The 19855-nt window shown below is 41.1% G+C and overlaps 1 protein-coding gene across 7 annotated transcripts in view; it reads right to left on the reverse strand.

The window, feature by feature from the left end:
• FRYL (FRY like transcription coactivator) overlaps nt 1-19855 on the reverse strand; it is a 257153-nt gene that overhangs the window by 113008 nt on the left and 124290 nt on the right. For all 7 annotated transcript variants that reach the window (XM_055138113.1, XM_055138111.1, XM_055138109.1 and 4 more), the window contains 7 exons: nt 15377-15516; nt 14322-14418; nt 8225-8304; nt 7668-7748; nt 3156-3324; nt 2553-2645; nt 793-891 (listed from right to left, as the gene is read on the reverse strand). In XM_055138113.1, coding sequence (XP_054994088.1) covers nt 793-891; nt 2553-2645; nt 3156-3324; nt 7668-7748; nt 8225-8304; nt 14322-14418; nt 15377-15516 — 759 coding nt within the window. The remainder of the gene's footprint in view (nt 1-792; nt 892-2552; nt 2646-3155; nt 3325-7667; nt 7749-8224; nt 8305-14321; nt 14419-15376; nt 15517-19855) is intronic.

Consider the following 19855-nt stretch of genomic DNA (forward strand, 5'->3'; position numbering starts at 1 on the left):
ACATGGAAGGGGAAAAATGATCGCGCGCGCACACACACACACACACACACACAACATGACGGTGAGAGACACACACACACAACGATGGAAAGTGAAAAATGATCACACACACACACATACACACACATACAACGAATACAAAGAGCTTAGCTAATGCCAGGCGCAGTGTTTGTTGTCGTTCTGTTTTTATCTCAAGTGGTCAGTGGTCCAACTCGCCAATCTGCATACAACCTTACAGAAGATTTACAGAATCCCTCTGGAGTAGGGGGTTTTGTCAACTGGAGCTAAAGCCTATGGCTAGAAGGCTGGGGGTTGCAGCACAAGGACAGAGCGCTTGCACTGCAGAAGACTCAGGGTTAGACACCGGTACCACAGATAAAACTACACCCAAAACACCTATGACTGGAGACACGTAACTGGGCATTGGTTCCTAAGTAATCTGGTACTTCCAAATACAATTTACTGCAATGTAAAATATAGGAATTTATCATTTAATTAATGTAAGACCACATCCAACTTGCCCCTTGTGACAGTAAGTTAAAACACCTGTAAGAAAGGTATATACCTAGAACAAAACCTAAATAATTTATCAAATACAGAGCTAGTAGAAGTATGGCAGCACTTTTTTTGTTTAAAGCAAAAAACAGTAGATATATAAAATTTGTCCTTTGTTATATGTGGGCACTTTGTATCATTTTAATGTTTACAATTCTCTTAAGACTATCACATTCCTTTTTAAAACAACTAAAACTGCTACTTAAAGGTGTAAAGGCTTGAAGTATTTCTCAGTACCAATGAGTGCTTCTTTCTGGAGCTCAGTTCAAAAGTAGTCTGATAAAGCATCTCCACAAAATTCTTCAAACAGGGAACATTCACTTCATTTTTAACAGCCTAGGTGTAAGACATAAACACAGAGAAGAGGGTTAGGCATTAAGCTAAAGCTGTACAAGGACCACCAGTGCTCTGGGGGAGGTCTGGGACCAGCTGCCGGTCCTCTGAGTGTCTCATGGAGAAGCACCCTCCTGGGTCAAAGGTGAAGCAGAGGGAGAAACAGGGTCCCTGCCCTGAGCACAGGGTGAAGATGGGAAGCGAGACTCTTGGCATGTGGAACAACAAAGGACCTTTGAGGAAATCCTCTGCGCCCCCGAAAGCCTCAGAAGGGGCCCCTCGAAAAAACTCCACACGGAAGTAACATCCACGCTGAATCTGGCATTTCTCTATCTGACACGAAGCAATGCCTTCCCCGTGGGCCTCTCTGGCCTTATTTCCGGGACTCAGTGTCCCTTCTGGCTGTTTTGAGAAAGCAAATGTGCTCTTGCTATGTTTCGTCTGCTGGGGCAGGTACTTCTCCCACAAACAGTACATCTTATACATCTTATACATCTCATGCTTGTTTCTTTAGTTTTGCCCCAAACGCCAAGATCTCGTGCAAGGTGGGGCTCTTTCCGAGGCACTATTTAAAATGTCAGCTCCATCACCCATTCAGGGATCCTTTCCCCCTCTCTGCTCACTTCCAGGTACTTTCCAGCTACGATCTGACACACTACCTATCCTATCGTACACACTGTGGCTTGCGTTTCCCACAGAAGCAGCTCAGGAAAGCCAGGAGACTTCCCTATCCTGACCACCATGTTGTCCTTGGGTACATGAGAGGGTCCAAGCAGAGCAGACACCAGGGCACATGATGAATCAATACAAAGGCTAGCCAGGATGAAGGGGGAGCAAGGATTAGAGAGGCAAGACCTATTTATAGCAGGAGTTCTATGGGCAAGGCAAACGCCCCACACACTGGACAATCTCGCTGCTTTTATTTCCGTAAGTCTTTTATAAACCAGCACATATCATAAATAATATTATTTAAGGGCCTCGTGTAGCATACTGAGAGCAAGTAGCACACCACACACCACAGAGAAAAGCTGCGTGGAGTAAAATTACCTAGCAATCGAAGGATTCTAAAATCCCCGAGTGCTATTTAAAGGATGCTATGTTACTAACAACTGCAAAGTTACTTTTAATAACACACTGCATTTATACCGGGGGTGGGGGGGCAGGTTATAAATCTACCTACCTACAAGCAACTGCCATTCACATTTATTATAGCATCATATTTTCTAAATAATTTGGGGCGTGTATTTTGACATGGGTGATGGACTTCAGAGCAACCCACAGAATGGAAAATTGAAATTGAGCCAACCCTGTAAATTCCGATATAGGTTGCAGCCCTTTCAAATTCCTTGAGGTGGCGGCCATGGGGCACGAGGCAGAAGCCGAGAGGAAATCGAGCTGTGCCAGGTGGCAGTGAGCAGCAGGTGACAGCCCTGCTCCCCTTACAGACCAGGGGTCCCAAGGACGGGGGCTTCATGTTTGATAATTAAAAGACTGGCATGTGTGCTTCTGCTATGTGCCTAATTAACACGTTCCCATAGAGATACCTGCAGATTTCCTGCTTCACTCAACTGTCTGTGAGATGACGGGGAAGCAGCACTTTCACGTGGCCACTTTCTGCATCTAAGGGAACTTTGAAAATACCATCTGAACAGTCATGTACTTACAGCAGCTACAGGAATGAGGATTTCCACAAATAGACCAGCCAGCGCATGTTTTATATCCTTGTCTTTTACTTCTAAGAAATATTGAGCACATTCCTTGAGCAGGGGTGGGAGGAAGGAAAAATACACTAGATTAACAAAGACTGCAGAATTTTTTTTTTTAAAATCACAGTAATTTGGTAAATAGTCTAATTTTACACCCCGGCCCCCCTCCCCAATACAAAACCTGCTCCTAGTGGCCCCAGGATGTGGCTCAGGGTCAGGGCATCAATCTGCCTTGTCACATGTGAAGGTATGAAGGAGCAGACCTGGTCCCCAAACCGCCCCACACTGCCGAGTGTGATATCTGGCACACAACCACAGGTAAGAGCACTGTGAGTGCATCACCAACACCACTAGGGAAAAGAAGGGGAATTTTTTTTTTTTTAATGCTCATGTTGAAAAGGAAAATGAATTCATACTTGTGACACTTCGGCACTCGCAATTAGGTCTTATTAACAATGCCATGAGCCTAAATATGTTACTTTTAAAAAAAACAACCCAGATAAGCAAAGCCACCCACAATTAGGGTCATTCTACTGGTTGTAACCAAGAGGCTCTGTTTACCTGCATGAACTGAAATGATGCTTCAAAATCTTCTACAGGGTACATTTTCACTCGGAAAAACTTCATCCCCATTATTAAGCTGATGACACTTTGCACCACATGTGGACTCGGTTCCTTTTGTCGCAGTTCTTTTAGTTCTGTCACAAACTTCTTTCTCACAGCCTGAAATCTTTAATGCATGGAGACAAAAAGCATGGCCTGAATTAGAAAACTCATTTCACACATAGTTAAGAAATCAATAGGTATTGTTCTCTTTTTCCCTGGAAGCCAGGGAGTCACCTGGCAGTGCTGCGGGCTGTACCCAGTTCACTTCCCAGGGGACCATGAGGTGTCAGCAACTGAACCTGGTCTCCTGCACGCAAGCACGCGCTCAGCCCACTGAGCTCCCTCACTGTAGGATAACATAGCCTCAGGTAGTTTAGGTTTATTCAGTTACTCCCACCACAGTGCTCCCATTCCTCTGTGTTTATTTGTAGCTTCTTTCTTAATGTTCTGTTGACTTGTATATATTGTTTTTCTGTTCTCCTTGAGTCCTTTGCATAGTTTATTCAGAGCCATGGCTTTATGTATGGACACAGGAAGACTTAGCAAATGCTACGCTTCTGTAACCTGGGAGTCATTTGACTCGACATGATATTTTCCTCCTGGGCATCTGTTTTCTCGACCTAAGCCTCAGCTGCCCTTACTTCCTAGCATCCCTAAAAGCAGGGTCCCAACGAGGGACGGGATGGACCCAGGGCAAGCGGTGAGCTGTGTGCTACCCTGGCATCAAGATGGGCCTGGACAAGGTGCCTAATGCTTAACTATAAGTTAAGAGCTTGGTCATGGACAAATGTTGTCATGATCCAAACAGTGATAATTAGATTTGGACCGTGCTAGGGTTAGGAATGATTAATCTGGCCTGAGTGCTGTAGTCTGAGTCTGTGGCAAGATGTTTCCAGGAGAGCTGCCTCGCAAGTCTCAATGTATCTCTTGCTAAGTCCATACAAAAATAACTAGTATGAAAATGTTAATGAGTGTTTGGACTGAGGAAAGGAGAAAAACCCCTTAAGAGGTATTTTACCTGCTTTGGAATGCCTGGCCCTCAGGAAGGGCTTTCTTATGTTGATTTTGCTACCTGGCTGTGTATAGCCTAAGGGCAAGGGGGAGAGAGAAAAAGAGGAGAGGGAGAGAGGGAGAGAGGGAGAGAAGGAGAGAGGGGGAGGGGGAAGGGGGAGAGGGAGGGGGGGAGGGGGAGGGGAGGAGGAGGGGGAGAGGGAGAGGGAGAGAATCCAGAGCTGTGGTAGATCCAGAGAGAGGACAGAGCTAGGAGTGCAGGAGATGAGAAAGATGGAAGATTGAATAAACGGTAACTAATCGGCAACCAACTTGGTCCTCGTTCTTCCTTTGCCTGTCCTTGGCCAACAGCCGTCCCGATCCAGTCCATACACAGTGGTTCCAGAGCACCGAACGCGGGCGGTGAGACAGAGCTGCCTGTCCGCGTGCTTAGTTTTTTACACCTCACCAGCCCCCCAGCTACCTGAATATTACTAATCACTTGTGAAGAAATAATGGGATTTATTAACAAATAGTTGGTATTTATCTAATACAAATTCAGCACCAATAACTTTTTTTTCTTTTTAGGTCACTCCCAGCGATGCACTCCTGGCTCTGCACTCAGGAATTACTCCTGGCAGTGCTCGGGGGACCAAATGGGATGCTGGGAATAGAACCCGGTTGGCCGCATGCAAGGCAAACGCCCTACCCGCTACACTATTTCTTCAGCCCCCAAATTCAGCATCATTACCATTTAGGAATATATCATAAAGTGGAAGATCAAACAACCCAATCTTAAAATATTTTTATGTAAATCAGAGTGTCTCTAATTTTTAAGGCTCCTTTGTATGAAGTTTACAGTTTGAGCTATGAGACTGGGGACTACATGTTTGTTCAAAAGGTCACTCAACTGTGGACTCCTAATTATTTAAAATTTCAATCAAGCTCTCAAGCTCTCAATCTCACTATACTGTAGTAAAAATGAAAAATGGGATATATATTGTTGCAAGGGGAAAATCTAATAAAATCTACATAGTATATCTATACATTACTTATGATATAATATATATACATACATATCACATATGTAGCAAATATATATATTTGCTTTTTGGGTCTCACCTGGCTCTGCACAGGGGTTACTCCTGGCTCTGCACTCAGGAATTACCCCCTGGCAGTGCTCAGGGGACCATATGGGATGCTGGGAATCGAACCCAAGTCAGCCTCATGCAAGATAAACACCCTATCCGCTGTGCTTTTGCTCCAGCCCCGTGAATACATTTTTTAAATAATTACAATGACATATGATCGAAGGTTTTCTCAATCACAGAAAGCTACTGGTCTCAGAATGAACAAGCGCAAATAATGAATCTTTAAGGGTGGGTGTCATCCTGGATTCAGACAACTACAGCCATCAAGGCTAGTAATTACACTGGAAAGTTTTATGTTCTTTCCTTGGAAGCGTGCCTTACAATGGTCACTGACAAGAATGGGGGAAAAAAGAAAACTGCCCATTAATGAAAGATGGGCACATGACAGAAAATGCAACTTATCTATTTCCATTGAATCTTGGAGAATATAATGCCATTATCTATGAAAGCACTTCTTTCTTGTTTTGCAATGTCTTTGACCAGTGAATAAAATTTTACCCATTGCAGTAATACTAGAATTCTGGTCTCTTTTATTAAATTCTCATAAAGATGATGAGTTATCTTTATGACAAAGAAGTGACAAAAAATGCACATGCAAGAATTGAATACACGCTTTCCTTTCTCCTTGTAGTCCCTTCCCATCCCCACTCCTCCTTAGCTTGTGCCCCTCACGTGTCAGCCTCCCCTGACATCTATCTGGTCATGCTTTTGCCCAGATTTATTATATATATATGTGTGTGTGTGTGTGTGTGTGTGTGTGTGTATATATATATATATATATATATATATATATAGGCGTGGAGAACATCACACTCATAAGTGGTGTTTCTCTACTGCTAGGCTAATTTAGCCTGAGTTTCATTTCATATATTTACCATTCACAGAGATTTACCAACTTTAATATCCTAGAGTTCAATTTATCAGGATAAAGTCTTCTGCTGGACTCAAACACCTGATGTAGTTATTGTGGATTTAGGATCTATATTACAGAAATTCATTTTTGATAAATATCAAAACTACTATGCCTTTGAAAGAAATAAACCATTGCTGGTGCCTGTGTTCTTGTGCTTGAGGTATAAAGATCTTATACAGATCTTACGATCTGAGAATGAAAGTCGATGGCAGAGTATATGACTCACATGGGTGAGGCCTTGGATTTGATGTTGGCACCATAACAACAACAACAAAACATAAATACACATTCATAATCTCAAATAAGGAAAAGTAAGTGGTAAGGAAAGAGGGACTAATTAGAAATTACTGAAAACAATCAAACGATCTTTTGAATATCATAGCATTAGAGGACAAGGGACCCCAGTGTATTACCGATGAGGAAAAGTATAGACAAAAGCTATATGGCCCCTGGAGGTCCCCAGTATATTCCAATGGGGTTACAGGAAAAAACCATGTCAATGATGACCCACAGCATGAAAATGCGGGGGCAAGTGGTAAAAGATGGGGACCACAGGAAGGAAAGAAGGTCAGAAAGGTGTCACTGGCAGAAAAATATCAAGAAATACTGAAGTACACAGAATAAAATACTTAATATGAAAATCTGAATTACTAAAATAATTGTGCCTGTCTTCTTAGAATTTAGTTTTGTTACAGGATTTTAGGATCAAAGACTCTCTAATTAAATCCAAGGAAGTTGGAATTGGTACTTTCTTTCACATTTTCTAGTAATTACAAAGAAAATTCAAAATCTCCCACAATTTTTAGAACAACCACAATATATTACAGACAAACTTTCATTCTGATTATTTTTTATAAAGATGGTTTCGGTATGACTGAATAAATGTAACTCCTAATGAGTAACATTTTTATGGAGTACCACCAATATGCCATTTTTATCTTTCCTTTCTGGCACACTTTTACCCATTCAAAACTCTGTTTAGAATTAAAACAAGTAGAGGATCATAAGGAAGACATTGCATTTCTGTCTCAATGATAAAAGCACTCAGCTGGAAGGTATTAAAAGTAATTATTAGCTTTGCTAAGGGTTTTGAAAGAGTTTTTAAAATACTCTAAGAATTGTTAAAAATAGAAAATAATGCCCTGACTCTCCAAGGCAATTTCTGACATTCTCCACTGGGATATTAATGGAAAACATCCAATAAATGAAAATAGGTTGTGAAACTGATTTAGGAGTACTTCTTTAAAATCCTCAAAGAAGAATCCTCTCAGAGAAAAAGAGCAACAAAGTAATAAAAAGGGCAGATTTTATAGTAATTTGAGGAGAGAAGGGACCTCAATCCCTCCCGTGTATCATCACAGCATTGAGGGGGCGGTCTACAACACAAATCAAAATCAGAGTTTAAGAACTTACTTTGACTGGGCAAGAACCCCTATCACCTCTGCATATAAATCTGCAATAATATGCACATTCCCAGTGTTGGTTCCTGAATATCTAAAATGACAAGAGAACAAAGATATTTTTCATTAAATTTTCCATACATTTTTACAAAAACATCTAAGAATTCCTTATCAAAGTGTATATTTCTCTGAATATTCATATAAAAGATACGAGCTCATAAAGCTTTTCTCTAAGAAGGTTTTAATCGACATGATTAACCTGCTCGTTCAAATAAACCCAATAATTTCTAAATTCAATCTTCTAAATCCACTAATTTTTAAGAATGAATTTTTATGGATACAGTCATTTTTTTGTTTAAAATGTTTTTAAGTAGTTTTTTAATAATAGTTTTAAGGAACTGCATGGATATATAAATATCCCAACAAACCATTTTTTTCACGTGGATAAAAAAAAAAGAGATAATTTCAAAGTCTAAAAGTGAGAATTCAGTGAGAGTTCAAATTAGATTTAGACAATATGCATCTGAACTGCAAACAAAAGCAAGAATAGCAAGTTAGTATTCTACTTACCCTTCCTTATGTTTAAAGTGCTTAAAAGCTAAGTTTAGAACTTCATGGATTAAGGGATCAGGCACAGGATGAACAGGAATCTAAAATTACGAGAGCATCAATCAGGTAAGAGCGAAATAAGAGGCGAGTCATTTGCAAGTTTCTCATCATTTCAACAAACTGAATTTTATTTTTCACGGTATAATTGATTACTAATCTGCAAATCTTCCCTTTGCTCAGGACGTTCTTTTCTGCTCCCGTGTATGGTGTATGCATTTAACTTAGCGAGTTCTAAGGTTAAGAAGAGGAGCTTCACCATCATGGATCATTAGTCACCCTGCTGTGACTATAATGACTATGGCCAGGGAGTTCAAGGGATGCTGGCCCACAGCCCCGCACAGCCCTAGACCTTCCTATTGAGCCAGCCCCACCCTCCACTTACTGGACACCTATAGAGGGCAGGGGTCAAAGGCAGGGGCCAGCCCTTCATAGAATTTTACACTTCTTGCAGGTTTATTAACATCTGAAACTTCATTTAAATATGTTTGTTTAGTGTTTTTAAAAATTATACACTAGTTTTCAATATATAAAAAGATTTAAACAAAGGGTAAAGTTCTTTTACTTGGCTCATACGTCCTACTAGATTTTTTTCTGCATGTACATACACAACTCTGATTTTTCTCGGCTTAATCATGCCTCTTTCCATGTTCAAGCTCACAGTGCATCTGCATTCTTTGATTTTGTGCCACAGGCTATGGATCTGGGGGGGAGGGTAAATCCCAGCTCAGTGCTCAGTGACTGTGTGGTGCTGGGGATCAAACCCAGGCCTCCAGCATGCAAGAGCATGTGCTCAGTCCCTTGAACTAGCCCTCGACCTTAGTGCTCTTTATACTTTCTGTTCTGAAGACACACCTAGCAGTGCTCAGGGCTTACTCCAGCTCTGTGCTCAGATCAATCCTGGTGATGCTCAATGAATTATATGTGGTGGAACCAAATGGGTGTGGGCTATGTGCAAGACAAGTTCCTTATCCCTCTATGGTCTCTCTGTCCATATACATATATATAGATATATATATGTACACACTTAACGTACACACACATGTATATATTGAACTTTCTATGTTAATGAGTGTTTCATTCATAGTTTTCAAAACTCAATGCATATGTGTGCATTCAACATTATAAACTATATATATCCACAGGATAAAGTACAACGGAGGAACTGATGGGGAGAGGATCATACAGTTTAACATGGACATGTATTATAGTTGGCTGTACTGAACGGTCTGTTCTTGAATTCTTTATGCGTAAGAGTCTGTATCATTCCATCTTATTAGAACTTAACAGTAAGTCCTGATGCCTGGTACTGTAAATTCTCCTTTGTTATGAATATTTAATTTTATTAATACAAAGAATGAAAATATACAGGGTACTGTTTTATACTTGGTAAGGGGAAAAGGGAGTCTGAAAATGCCAAATAGAGATAAATGTACATGAATGAGATTTCCTATACAATGCTGATGTAAATAAGTTTAGCTTGTCAAAATATGCCACCAGAAAACACTGTACTTTAGCTTAGTAATTTTAAAAAAATAGATTTAGTAATTTTTTAAAATTTAGGCAAGATGGTGTGCAATACTATTAAAGGTAGGGCTTCATGCATAACACAGCCCAGGACCAGCAGCCCCCACAGCCTGCCCACTCCCCTCCAGCACTGCACAGGGGCCCCCCACCCTCTCTCCTAGGCAGGCTTCCTGCTGAAGATCAGTTCTCTATTTCTGTTTTCTGTGTAAGAATTATTGTGAGGTGAAGGCAACTGAGAAACAGCAGATACAGGAAAATGCACCTTTCCCTTCCTGCCTAAAAGCAGTTTCTCCCACTCCCATACCAAGAAGGCAGCAATCACCAGCAAGGAAAATAGTTGATATTAAAAACTGATTGTAGGGGGTTGGAGCGATAGCACAGCAGGTAGGGCGTTTGCCTTTCACTTGGCTGACCCTGGTTCGATTCCCAGCATCCCATATGGTCCCCCGCCAGGAGTAATTCCTGAGTGTAGAGCCAGGAGTAAGCCCTGTGCATCACTGGGTGTGACCCGAAAAGAAAATTAAAAAAAACTGATTGTAAGCCTTCCTCAGTAGCCTTTATCTTCTACAAGTTTCCCCCTTTACTGTCCTGTTTGTCCTAGAAGCTCAAACTCTGTCCCTTTGTCTTATCACTCCTACTATGTCCTGCTCTTTGTTCAAAGTACATTGTCTAACCTTTCTTTAGCTTTTCACTTCTTTTATATGAAGCACACAAACATAAGAAAGCTTCTCTGTGGTTAATCTGCCTATTGTGTTAATCTGCCTTTTGTGCGTTTGATTTGCAGAGCCCCAGGCACTGTACCCAAGAGAGTACTAACAATTAAAGAACTAAAATAACAATGAGAGAGAGACAGAGAGACAGAGAGAGACAGAGACAGAGAGAGAGGTAATGGAATATTCTTGATAACCTTTCAGTATCAATATTTCAATATTGCAAACCATAATGACCAAAAGAAGAGAGAGAGACAGAGACAGAGAGACAGAGAGAAGAAAACTGCCTGCCATGGAGGCAGGCAGGGGGTGGGGATGGGAGGAAAGCTGGGGACACTGGTGCTGGGAAATGTGCACTGGTGGAGGGATGGTGTTGTAGGACTGAAATCCAATCATGAACAGCTTTGTAAGGGACTATCTCACAGTGATTCAATAAAAAGTTTTAAAAACTCCATAATTTTGAAATAACACAAAGCACTTCCAGGTACACAATTAATCTGAATTATATTCTTGAACATTTCATAAAGTGCTCAGTTTGCTTTTTCAAAAACATCTTTACTTAGAATATATATTATATAGAGGACAAGAATTTAATTTCAGATAAGTTTCTAGACCATTTCTAGCATACTAAGTCATAATTACTATTTTTGACAACTGTCTATATCCGTTTTAATCTGTATGTTAGCAATTCACTTTGGTTTGTTTTGGTTTTTGGTATTTGGTCTTACTCCTAGTTCTGCACTCAGGCAGGGCTTGAGAATATGGGTGGGGATCAGACCAGACCTGTGTCAGCTATAGGCAAAGCAAGTGCCATAGCTATTGTACTAGCTCTCTGGCTCAAGTGTGGAAAAAGAAACTAATTTTACTTTTTTTTTTTTGGGGGGGGAGGTGCACACCTGGCAGTGCTCAGGAAACCACAGTGCTGAAATCAAACCTGGCCTCCTGCAGGCAAACTATGTGAACTAGTTTAGAGTCTTCAGTAAGTCACTACAATTAAGTACATTTTTCATCACAAGATAAAAATTAAAAATAACGTTTTGAAGGCACTTTCTATGTCTGAAGCATTATTTTATATAATCTCATGACTTTGCAGAAATGATATGATCTTCCCAATTTTGCTGAGGAGAGGGTGTGTGCATAACAGCTCGTCCAATCTCAAGGGAAGTAAACAGAACAGCCATGACGGCAAAACTTCCAGGGCTCTCTCCAGTGTGTCGTAACGATCAACCATACAAAGAAGAGCAGGACCTTTACATCTTATGAAGCATTCTAAACTATATGATTATCACTGAAGGCATAACTAATTAATCAAGAAACAAAATCACTTATAGTATATGACTACAAGGACCAACACCACCAGGAAAATTTATTCTTCTTTAACGTGTACCAACACTCATAGGACTATCCTAGGGCTGATTTATCAAAATAAAATAGGAACATATTTTAATATGTATGTATTAAAGGCAATAAAAGTAAAGGTCCTATTTAATTCAAGACATATTGTATTTACTACTCTCCAGATCTACTAAACTCTGTATCATTTTGACATGGAAGAAAATTGGGTTAGTTTGTCATGATAGTCCAGAATGTTCTATTGATCTTTATTTCATTTTCCCACAATTTTATTAGCTTTGAAGAAGCTGAAGAGATTTGCCCTTTTTTTCCCCTTCTGGCAAAATTACTTTCTAGGTAGAATTTGGTCCCTCCATCCAGGTCACGTATCGGCTACCTCTAATCTTTCTTGTCAATGTAATATCACTATCTGTATCTGGACCCCTCAATTTATTAGTGGCTATAAAACTGTGACATTTTTATGTTTCTTCCTCATTATTGTGCTATTATTAGATGTAATATGCATATTTATTTGTTTATTGGGGTTTGATTATAAGTGGTGCTTGGAGAAGCGTGTGGTACTGGGGACCAAACCCGAGGAATCCCTATGCCAGGCCTGCACGCCAACCCCAAGTCATCTCTCCTCAGCCCGAGACTCACTTCTCGTACGAAAGAAACATCCTGTGGAGGACATGAAATGAAGCACATCTAGGTTCTTAGTGATCTTATTTTATTCTTCAATGGGTGTATTTGAAGGAAAGTACGAGGATAATGTAAAGAGAGAAAAGGGTCAGTGGGCAGACACTGGGTTGGAACAATTGTGACAGAACAGTCCAAGAGTAGCTACTGGAGTCTGAACCACTATGCTTGTCCTCATCACACTTTGAGTGCATTTTATACAGAGCACTGTAAAAATGAGCCTGCTGGAGGAATGTTCATTTTGCTGTTGTTTTGGAGGCCACAATCAGTGGTGCTTAGAGCTTACCCCTGGCAGCGCTCAGGGGACCCTATGTGGTGGCAGGGATTGGAACTGCATGCCAGGCCACAGCCCTACCCCTCTGGACTCTCTCTCTGGCCCAAAAGAATGTGCTTGAGTCTAGAGATACTGGTGTTTTTTCAGACTAGAATGGATGTCTGGATTATTTTTGAAAAGAGGAGAATGAGCGGGGAGGCTGAAGACAAAGACAGCGGGAGGAGGAAAGGATAGGACAAGAAGGTTCTAGAGTGAGTGCACCAGAGTTTTGCAGCCAGTGCAATTAGGAGCCACTTTCAAATGAGAAGAGAAATTGACCACTGGTGGGAGAATGTCACAGGAAGCAAAGGAATGAAGGCTGGATCAGGAAAAGCCCTAATATCCGGGCAGGGGTTTGCACTTCCTTCTGCTGAAAGAAGAAACCCTGTTCCATTGCATCGAAGGCGGGCAAAGGCTGGTTACCAAAGCACCCAAAGGGCTTCCATTTAGCACACAAGATCTACAAGAGACCCTAGGGATCCATCGTAATGATCCACCATCACAGTTCACTTCCACAGCAGGTCCTCAGTAACACCCATCCCTGGTTACATGGCTAGAAATATAAGAATATGCAGTTTGGTGGGAGAGGGCAAGGGTGCCACACACAGCTGTGCACAGGGTTTAGTCCTGGCTCAGTGCTCAGGAATCACTTCTAGCACTGCTCAGGGGACAAGATGCAGTGCCAGGGATTGAATCGGGGTCAGCTGCATGCTAAGTGCCTGAACCTCTGCACTAACTCTCCAGTCTTGGTTATACAACTTTGTAATGACTACAAACTATTAAAAAACACTTTCAATGTCAGTACCGGTACTTCTCTATATACTCGTACTGATTTTGCACACCGAAAACATATGATACCTGATGTATCATATATGTTAAGTCTTTACTGCCCACCCCGTTCAGCTGTTAAGCTCCTGAGCACAGAGCACAGAACAGTGTCAGGTAATCTAACACTGAATGAGCGAAAAAACATCTATTATACGCTATCCAGAGGAGGCTTCAACTGTCTGAAAAATGATCTGCACTCATTGAGTCAGTCCTACCCATGTCAAATAATCATTCCATCCCATCCCCATTTGTCAAATCCCACTGCATTACATGTTAGGATATAGGCCTGAGGGCTTAGGGAAAAAAATTCGTTGAAAGTGGAAGTAAAAAAGGGGATTGAGTAGATAAGTGACAGACAGACTGAATTTGACTGCAGTGAAAAGCCCACATTTAACATAATTTATATTCAGTTCCATTTTGCTAACAAGATTTCCTATCTTGAATGTCACATTAAAGTAGAAAGAAGAGCGGAAGAGAGAGAGAGAGATGCAAGACAGGAAAGCCCAAGAGGCAACCGAAAGAAATTTAACTAGATGATAGGGACTTAGTACATACGGGATAGAATTTTAGGCAGAACATCTTATGATAATGGATACATTAAGGTTAACAAGTCAAAATAAGTAATACATATTTTACAGTAACGAAAGCTTACCTGCTTTAGAACTTCAACTAAAACTAAACAAAAAATGAAATCTACCGCTAAGTCTCTTCTTTCAAGAAGATAATCTCTTTCACGTTGCTGTTCATCCCTGAAAAAAGCCAAATTAGAAATGCATCAAGACTCTCTGATTTAACACAGCAATTGATTAGCAATTCACATTCTTCAGTGAGTTCCTTAATAACACAGAGTATGCTACAGCAACTGAGTGTTTACTTATTAAACACACGGATTACATTTCTTACATTCTTTCTTATTTTTGTAAATGAGCTATTTATACACACACTATTGTATCTGTCAGAAATAAAGCCTAACCTGGGGACGAAGACACTGGTGGAGAGAAGTGGATGCAGGGGTCAGTGAAGGGGTCAGTATCAAACACCATAAATAATAATGCTTTAAAAATGAATAGTTTAAAAAGTGAAGCCCAATAGAAGTAAAAAGAAAAACTTTTGATTGGGCCTCTGGAAACTCTCACTCCCTGTTTAATATTACTTTACTTTATTAAGAACAAAAGCAAAAGCATAACTTTTCTGATGTGTATGCCCTGTCAGCTGTTTCAGGAATCTAAGTTGAAGAAAGTCACAAGTGGCATCTACTTAAGTCCAAGTCTAAACCATATGCCAACACCTGCACTGGCAGGTGCATGACATACAGCAAAGATCTCCCCAGGGAGTGGATGGAGATGGCAAGTCCCAAGCTGTCTGCGCAGCTTCCTGAACCACAACTGGCTTCCTGCACAAACCTCAGCCAGAAACTTTCCTTTGGCCATTTGTCTCCTCAATCCACTACTGAACTGGCAGTGCTGAAGACGGGCTTTGCATGATTAACCTTGCGGATGAGTCATGGGGAGCTGTACCCCACTGAACTGGCACCTCTTCTTTTCTTCCAGCATAAGTACAGACTTGCCTTTCTCTTACTAAGGCACCTTCATAAATAATCCATGGTTTCGCTCAGAAACTGAGCAATAAAACCATCAGTGGGTCACACTAGCACCCCCTGCACAGAGATGTGATTCCAGGTAGAATCGTGGCCAAAAAAGCACTTACCCCTTAGACTTTGTGCTAGATCGAGGCCTGTACTCGTAGGATTCATCTTCAGCTCCATTCTGGCGTCGGTACCAGTCAAACAAGGTGCGGAGGAGGGAGGGGAGGCAGTGCTCTGCTACTGAGCTCATAGAGCTTATCAACTGAAAAGAAAGAAGATTCCAGAAGGTGAAACACAACAGCCAAGTGCCGTATTCCCAACTCAGCTAGCAGTAATTTCGAAAGGACTGGCATTTCTAGAGTAAACAAGTAAAACAGCCTAACTCAAATGCAGCGGATGTACTTAAAGTCTAGCTCCCAGGTCACATCCAGTTTCGTCCCCACCTCTGCAGACTGCTCAGGCTTCATCCTTCTCTGCTCCGGTGAGTATCAAGTTCTCAGAGATTGCCATTAAAAATGATGATGAGATGGAGAAACCGAGAGTACATTATGGGGCCTTGGGGTTGACTCAGTGGCCATGTGTGTCTTTTCCTTGTAAGGGTGAGGCCTGGAGTTTGATTCCCAGTGCCACCACAAGCTACGATCATAATGCTCTCTGCAGTCTGGTTCCCTACATGCCACAAAAGGCATGTGCAATCTCTAGTGCCCAGAGAAATGTGAGTGAGAAAAGCACCTGAAGTGTGAGACCCCAAACCCTCGAGTTGGCACCGCAACAAATGTGTGGGACTCCTGGTCATTACACCACAACCAAGCAACCCTCAAGCAGGTGGAGGAAGCACTCTGTGTGAGCACTGTAGTGGAGGCTCCAATTTACTCTGTACTGACAGGCACAGAGGAAAGAGGAATTAAATATGTAATTCCAGTGATATTCAGAAATAAATATAATTGACATGTGTTGCAAGCAAGCCTTGAAAGCTTAGAATACAAAAACATGGTAACAGGCACTAGCACTCAAGAAGTATCCCTGAAACTATGCAAATTCTAGGTAAGTATCAGGTGCAATCAGAAGTGAATCCAATAGCCCAACTACCATCACTAGTCCCCAAGGTCACTACTTTTCATTTTAAGAATCCTGAGTCAATTTACTATTCACTCTATCACTGTCACTGTCATCCCATTGCTCATCGATTTGCTTGAGCAGGCACCAGTAACATCCTCATTGTGAGACTTGTTGTTACTGTTTTTGACATACTGAATATGCCATGGGTAGCTTGCCGGGCTCTGCCATGCAGGCAAGATACTCTCGGTAGCTTGCTGGGCTCTATGAGAGGGGTGGAGGAATCGAACTCGGGTCGGCCATGTGCAAAGCAAACGCCCTACCTGCTGTGCTATCGCTCCAGTCCAGTTTACTATTATATAATATAAAATTAATATATTTAATTCACCACACAAACAAGCTTAACTTTGCTTTTCTCCACTAAAAATCCATGATTGACAGGAACAATCAGTTCCATGGTTATAAGAAGGACTAACCACTAAAGATGAGTTCTTATTGTTAAGAAGCAAACATTCAATTTTCAGTCTTATATCCCACATGAGCCCGGCAAGCTACCAAGAGTATCCCGCCCACACGGTAGAGCCTGGCAAGCTACCCATGGCGTATTCAATATGCCAAAACAGTAACAATAAGTCTCACACTGGAGACATTACTGGTGCCCGCTCAAGCAAATCGATGAGCAACAGGATGACAGTGACAGTGATATAGTGATCCTGCATGCAAGTTCAAAACTGTCTTCATTCCGGAGAAAACACAAATGATCAAAACAAAATGACTGTTGTACATGTCATTTAAAAAAACTTATCTCTCGGGGCTGGAGCAGTAATACAGTGGGTAGGGCATTTGCAGCTGACTGGGTTCAATCACCAGCATCCCCATATGGCCCCCAAGCACTGCCAAGAGTCATTCCTGGGTGCAGAGCCAGGAGCAACCTCTGAGCATCTCTGGTGTGACCCAAAAGGAAAAAAAAAATCTCTCATTTATAAATTATCATAATTTCAGAGGTAATTCTTTTCAAATATAGGAAACTAATGTAAAAACAAGATTTTAGTTTTTTGCAAGTCTATTTTTTTAATTTAAATTTATAATTTAAGAATTGGGGTTGAGGAGATTGCTCAAAGGGCTGGAGTACATGTCTTGCATGTGGAAGACTCCAAGTCTAATTCCCTGAACTGGCTATTCCTGCCCCCTACCACTGCCGGGTATATCCCTGGTGGCTCTGAGCACCTCCTGGCTCAAGCATCGAACTGTCATGCCCAGGAAGAACATCACTGAGTGGCCCTGGCCCCAGGGCACTGAAGAAGAGGCCCTGCAACACTACCAAAAGAGAGAGCAATTCACAGGAGGAACAACAAAACACCAGCTGTAACTGTAAATATATATAAACAGCTCACAAACATCGTTTTTCACTGTGAAAAACAACCTAAGTTACGAGGCATGACCATTTACAGTCTTATTTATCATTTACATAAGAATAATGAAAAGTTACCTCCGAGTATTATTTAACAGGACCTTAAACTATATACTCATTCATTCAAAGTAGTCAAGCAAATTCATGACATGAATGAGCACTTAAGGTACATTTAGTCACTTAATAATAACAATGAAACATCAGCAACGATAACGGTTGCAATGACATTAAATTTTGAATAGCATTATAGAAGGCCATCTCAGTATCCCTGCAATCAAGGACCAGTCTTCCTACTCCTGGCTCCTTCTCCGAATGATGACTATTCTCTAACAGCGCACATGAGATTCCCGGGGCAAGCCTGGTCAGGTGCAGGTGGCAGAAAAACACAAGCAGTGATTCTGATTCCACAGAACTACAGTGAGATCCAGAAACACAAAATCGAAGCTCTCTGCACCAAGAAATCTTTTGTTTGTTTTAGGGCCACACCTGGCAGTGCTCAGGAATTACTCCTGGCTCTGCACTCAGGGATCACTCCTGGAGGGCTTGAGGGTCCATGTGGGATGCCAGGGATGAATCTCCTGTTGACCATGTGCAAGCCAAATGCCCTATTGTCACTCCAACCCTGAACCAGGAAGTTCTAACCAACCATCTTGTCCTAATTAAGGGGGTTCTGAGTACAAGCTTCTATTTCCTAGATGGACAATATGCAAAAAGCAGCCAGGGATGCTCTGTGATAAAAGAAAGCTCATCTGAGCTACTAATTTTTTTGCATTCAACATATAAATAACAATCAGACAGGCCAATCTCAGCTGGGGAGAAAACGAGCATTAGAAGGATACCTCACACATTCGTAGGTAGTGCTATTTGATATACAGGTTCTGTGAGCCCCACTGAGAAAAAACATACACTTTATTAAAAATGGTAAAAATATTATTGTATGAAAAACTGAAGGGAACCATCTTGTGAGGTTGAGGGATAGAATGAGATATGGGCCAAGAGAATTTCACAGGGTATAAGAAAGAGATTGGAAATTTAGCTTTCATATGACCCCGCAATAGCACGTCTGGGAATATATCCCAAGGGTGCAAAAAAAGCTCAGTAGAAATGACATCTGCACCTGTATGTTCACTGCAACATTGTTGACAATAGCTAGAATCTGGAAACAACCTGAGTGCCCAAGAACAGATGACTGATCAAATAAACTTTGGTACAGATGTAATGGAATACTATGCAACTATTAGGAGAGATCAAGTCATAAAATTTGCTTATAAGATTGTATAACTGAGACTTAAACCTGAAAGCTTTGTAACTTTCCATATGGTGAATCAATAAAAGAATTAAAAAATAATAAAAAAATAAAATGATAATGGTAATAAAAAAAATTGCTTATAAGTGGATAGTCACAGAGAGTAACGTGCTAAGTGAAATGAGTCAGAAAGCAAGGGACAGACACAGAATGACTGCACTCATTTGTGGATATGAAATAACATAATATGAGACTGACACCCAAAGACAATAGACACAAGGGCCAGGAATATTGCTCCATAGTTGGAAGCCTGTCTCATGAGCTGGGGTAGAAGGCAGCTGGAACAGAGAAGGAATCACTAAGACAACGATGGTTGGAGGAATTGTTCGGGACGGGAGATGTGTGCTGAACATAGATAAAGGACTAAACGTGATAACCTCTCAGTATCTGTATTGCAAACCATAATTCCCCAAAGTGGAGAGAGAGCACAGGGAAAATTGTCTGCCACAGAGGCAGGGGGGAGGAGTGCAAAGGGGGCGTATACTGGGGACATTGGTGGTGGAAAATGTGCACTAGTAGAGGGTGGATGTTTGATCACTGTATGACTGAAACTCAAACATGAAAGCTTGTAACTGTATCTCACGGTGATTCAATTAAAAAATAATAAAATTAAATAGAAAGAAAAAGAAAGAGAGAAAGAAAGAAAGAAAGAAAGAAAGAAAGAAAGAAAGAAAGAAAGAAAGAAAGAAAGAAAGAAAGAGAAAGAAAGAAAGAAAGAAAGAAAGAAAGAAAGAAAGAAAGAAAGAAAGAAAGAAAGAAAGAAAGAAAGAAGGAAGGAAGGAAGGAAGGAAGGAAGGAAGGAAGGAAGGAAGGAAGGAAGGAAGGAAG

Source organism: Sorex araneus, chromosome 5 (assembly GCF_027595985.1).
Source record: "Sorex araneus isolate mSorAra2 chromosome 5, mSorAra2.pri, whole genome shotgun sequence".
Classification (NCBI taxonomy): Eukaryota; Metazoa; Chordata; class Mammalia; order Eulipotyphla; family Soricidae; genus Sorex; species Sorex araneus.